The sequence below is a fragment of the Salvia miltiorrhiza genome, chromosome 2 (assembly GCF_028751815.1).
Source record: "Salvia miltiorrhiza cultivar Shanhuang (shh) chromosome 2, IMPLAD_Smil_shh, whole genome shotgun sequence".
Classification (NCBI taxonomy): Eukaryota; Viridiplantae; Streptophyta; class Magnoliopsida; order Lamiales; family Lamiaceae; genus Salvia; species Salvia miltiorrhiza.
Window position 1 is genome coordinate 44,365,279 of NC_080388.1, and position 3,672 is coordinate 44,368,950.

Sequence of the window (3,672 nt, forward strand, 5' to 3'; positions counted from 1 at the left end):
TATAGTGGGTTTAATTTTTTTTTTTAACTATTAATGACGATCTTTAGTATTTGTATTACTCTTATTTAAAAATATTTATTCATACAGAAAAATTTAAAAATTCGTAACACTTGTGAGATTAATTATGAATTTGCTTAGCAATTCGTACGTCCGCGTGTAGTTTGTGCATTTCTATAGTATTTTATTTAGTCGTTGCTTATATTTCTATAGTATTTTTTTTTTAAAACTATGAATTATAATTTTTATGTATTTGTGTTATTCTTTTTTGTAGTGCTTCGATCTATAGTCCTATACTCACTGAGTTCTCAAAAATTTTATTCCTTAAAGTTGACATACTAATTCAACAAAGATTCGTAACAGTATTGAGAAAATTCGTAACAAATTCTATTTGACATACACTACACATTCAGCTAAATTCGTAACAGGATTGAAAAAGTTCGTAACAGGATTGAAAAAATTCGTAACACTTGTGAGATTAATTATGAATTTGCTTAACAATTCGTATGCCCGCATGTAGTTTGTGCATTTGTATAGTCTTTTATTTAGTCATTGCTTATATTTCTATAGTATTTTTTAATTAAACAATGAATTATAATTTTTATGTATTTGTGTTGTTCTCATTAGTAGTGCTTCGTCCTATACTAATTGAGTTCTGAAAAAATTTATTCCTTAAAGTTTGCATACTTATTCAACAAAAATATTTAAAAAATCTTAACATTTGTCAGATTATTTGTAAGCTATAAATTGTGCCTTCACATGCACCAAGATAAGTGTTCAGAGATAATTTATTAAAACTGTGACTTGTTGGCTGACTTTTCGAACACACCCTTCAATCATAATATTATTAATACATAGGTGAATTTTTCACATACATTTATTTAGAATTCTATTTTTAGAGTTCCACCTATTACGAATTATAAGTATGCAAGCCCCCAACCAATCGCATACCAATAATTAAAACAACCATGTTTATTCAGTATAAAACCAAGACAGTTATGCAAGATACTTAACAAAACTTCCAACAAATATCCAGAAACCAACAATTACGAAATGCTCGTAATATTATCCAACTCGCCAATAAAGAAAAATAAAGTCTATCTCTGCAAGTAGATATGCGTCATCATAACAAGATCCATATATTTGTTGAATTCATCATCCTAGCAAAGTAGCATCAATGTCTAATGCGGGGTTATTGAAGACCTCGTCATAGTACGCATTAGCTCCAACCGCAACCGCATCTTTGGCAATATTTTTCTCCCATCCAAGAAGCACTGCACAGTACCTCGCACGTAAGAGGTTTAGTTGCTTCTTTAGCTTCGGCGCTAATCCACAACTCCATAAAGATGGATTCTCACCCATAAACGCCTCCATGTGTCGCATCATGTATACGCCAGAGTCATTTATGTTCTTTGAATCCCCCCATTTGATATGTGGTATCAACATTTTTGATCGTTTCACAACGTTGCTCTTGTGCACATGACCTAAATGTCCCATGTAGTCTCCAAGCATTTGTTTCTGTGTAATTAATAAGCATTAGAAAACAACATAAACATTAAACAATATACCATATAAAAATGAAGTCACAAAACAAACAAACGAAATTGTTTTTACCACGTCGTTGACCGTTGACAAATATTTTTCATCTCGGCACTGTACTTGGGTCTCATTCCGACTGTCTAAAACATACGCCTTCTCTTTCCTTATGTCGACGCATACCATGAAAAAATTCATTATTCTATACACAGGGAAGCAGAACTGCAGCAAATTTTGAAATAGAACACTTTAATAATATAATTATTATGATTTCAATATGTGATACCAGTGCATAGCATAAAAAACAAACCAAATCTATGCCTGAAACAGCCATCTGTTGAAGCCCTGATAGTTCATTAGATAGAAGCCTAAAAAATATATCCCGACGTCTATTGTATGTCCAAGTACTTGGCGGTTGAACAATAGACTCCGACTACAAACACAAAGCCCAACAACATATATTTCAATATAATATGATCATAGATACAAGTTCAATTAACGTATAAAATAAAGCTGGTACGTGTCTTACGCAAATTTCAACCGAGGCAAAGAATCGTGTTGGCGATGCATCCGACCTGAACTCCTCATTCATATTCAAGCATATCACCCACGCGGTAATGACTTCAGGACTTACAACATTATCCCTGCAGAGTGTTGCCATGTGCATTCGTTGCAGAATTGTATTATCATACTGGAACATCACTTTGACACTGTAATTAATAATAAAAAACGTGCATTATACATAATGTACATTCGAAATAAATTTTATACAAACAAATTGAAAAAAGTTTTTTTACTTGTCCTCTTTCTGGTTGTACATCCCAAATAGGGCCAAAGCCTTCTCTTTCTTATTGAGACGTTTGGTCGTACTCACACTCCTCTCCATAAAAGGGGACAAATTATAATTTGTTTTCTTAAGCAGTCCCTTGCTTCTGCAACGCATTCCCACATGATCCACCATATCCTAAACCAACTCGAAAAGGGATTAGTTTCAACAACTAAAATCATTCATGCAACCTTTCTTATCTTTTTATTCATGCCACAAATTTAAAACTTATTCATTATTCATTTGAATTCGTACTCCATAATATTTAAAATCGTAAACTAAAAAGAGGTTCGTACTACAAACTTACAAAATCGTAAGATTAGAAACCTACAATCCAAATTCATATTGCAGTTCAAAAAAATAATTCGTAAAATTCAGAAAATCCCTACAAATCAAATTATAAACTTACAAATTCGTGAACTTGTGCAAATGATTCGTCATCCAAAAAAAAAATCGTAACCAATCGCAACCAACCAATCTGTCTTTCTCCACACGACAACTCCCCAAAACAATTCGCAACCACAATGGCAAAATAAATCCTACATCAATATAAACTTATACCCCCAAATCAAAAAAACCCAAATTCGACACACACATAAGAAACCCCAGAATCGAATAACTAAAAGTGGAACTTTCATATATCTAACTGATTCTTCACATAATAATCAAATTCTTCACATCAATCTTAAAGAATTTTAAGCATAAAGAATCCACAGTTACGAACCACCCTTCGTCTTCGCCATGACGACACACAAAAACCCTCGGTTCGTCGCGTTCACTATGCGCTGTGAATAGATGAGCGCCGTTAATGGAAGAGCGCTGTGAATGCAAGAGTGAATGTTTTGTATTTTCGCAGACCTAGTTTTGAAGGGAGAGAGAGAACTTTGATAATACACTAGAGTAAATGTATATCAATGACATAATTGCAAATTCATAATACACTAGAGTAAATGTATACCAATTTTATCTTCCCCTAATTTAAAAGATCCGATCTTCTCAATTCCATCATAAATCATTTAAGATATTGAAATAAAATCTTACCATATCAATCGGCGACAGAATCGGAAAAGACAATGATAAACGGAAGGCCAAATTTGTGCTGTGACAATTATACCCTTATTGTATTTATCACTACGAATCACAAGTATAAACCTTAAGAATCATCAATCTAGTAAACTCACGATCTGGTCCGTTGATTTAAGAGTGATGGATGGATGGATTTCATCCATAATTTATACACTTAAGAGTGTTTTCATCCTAGCCCACCCCTATATATATATATATATTAGGGAGAGGTTCAAGAAAGAACCATA

At 32.9% G+C, this 3,672-nt stretch overlaps 1 protein-coding gene across 1 annotated transcript; it reads right to left on the reverse strand.

Moving 5' to 3' along the window:
* Positions 1–1,024: 1,024 nt before the first annotated feature.
* Positions 1,025–3,296, reverse strand: LOC131013641 (uncharacterized). Its single transcript, XM_057941771.1, has 6 exons — positions 3,084–3,296; positions 2,331–2,497; positions 2,063–2,243; positions 1,844–1,966; positions 1,612–1,755; positions 1,025–1,515 (listed from the first exon to the last, which is right to left on the reverse strand). Exons 2-6 carry the CDS (start codon positions 2,492–2,494, stop codon positions 1,153–1,155), a joined length of 975 nt encoding a protein of 324 aa, XP_057797754.1. The 5' UTR covers positions 2,495–2,497; positions 3,084–3,296; the 3' UTR covers positions 1,025–1,152.
* Between the last annotated feature and the right edge of the window lie 376 nt (positions 3,297–3,672).

Excerpts from the sequence above, each read along its gene's own strand:
- LOC131013641 (XM_057941771.1), bottom strand. The coding sequence starts at position 2,494 with ATGGTGGATCATGTGGGAATGCGTTGCAGAAGCAAGGGACTGCTTAAG. Across the intron at positions 1,756-1,843 it reads CTGTTTCAGGCATAGATTTG|TTCTGCTTCCCTGTGTATAG; the intron begins GTTTGTTTTTTA and ends AATTTGCTGCAG. Across the intron at positions 1,516-1,611 it reads TGTCAACGGTCAACGACGTG|AAACAAATGCTTGGAGACTA; the intron begins GTAAAAACAATT and ends TTAATTACACAG.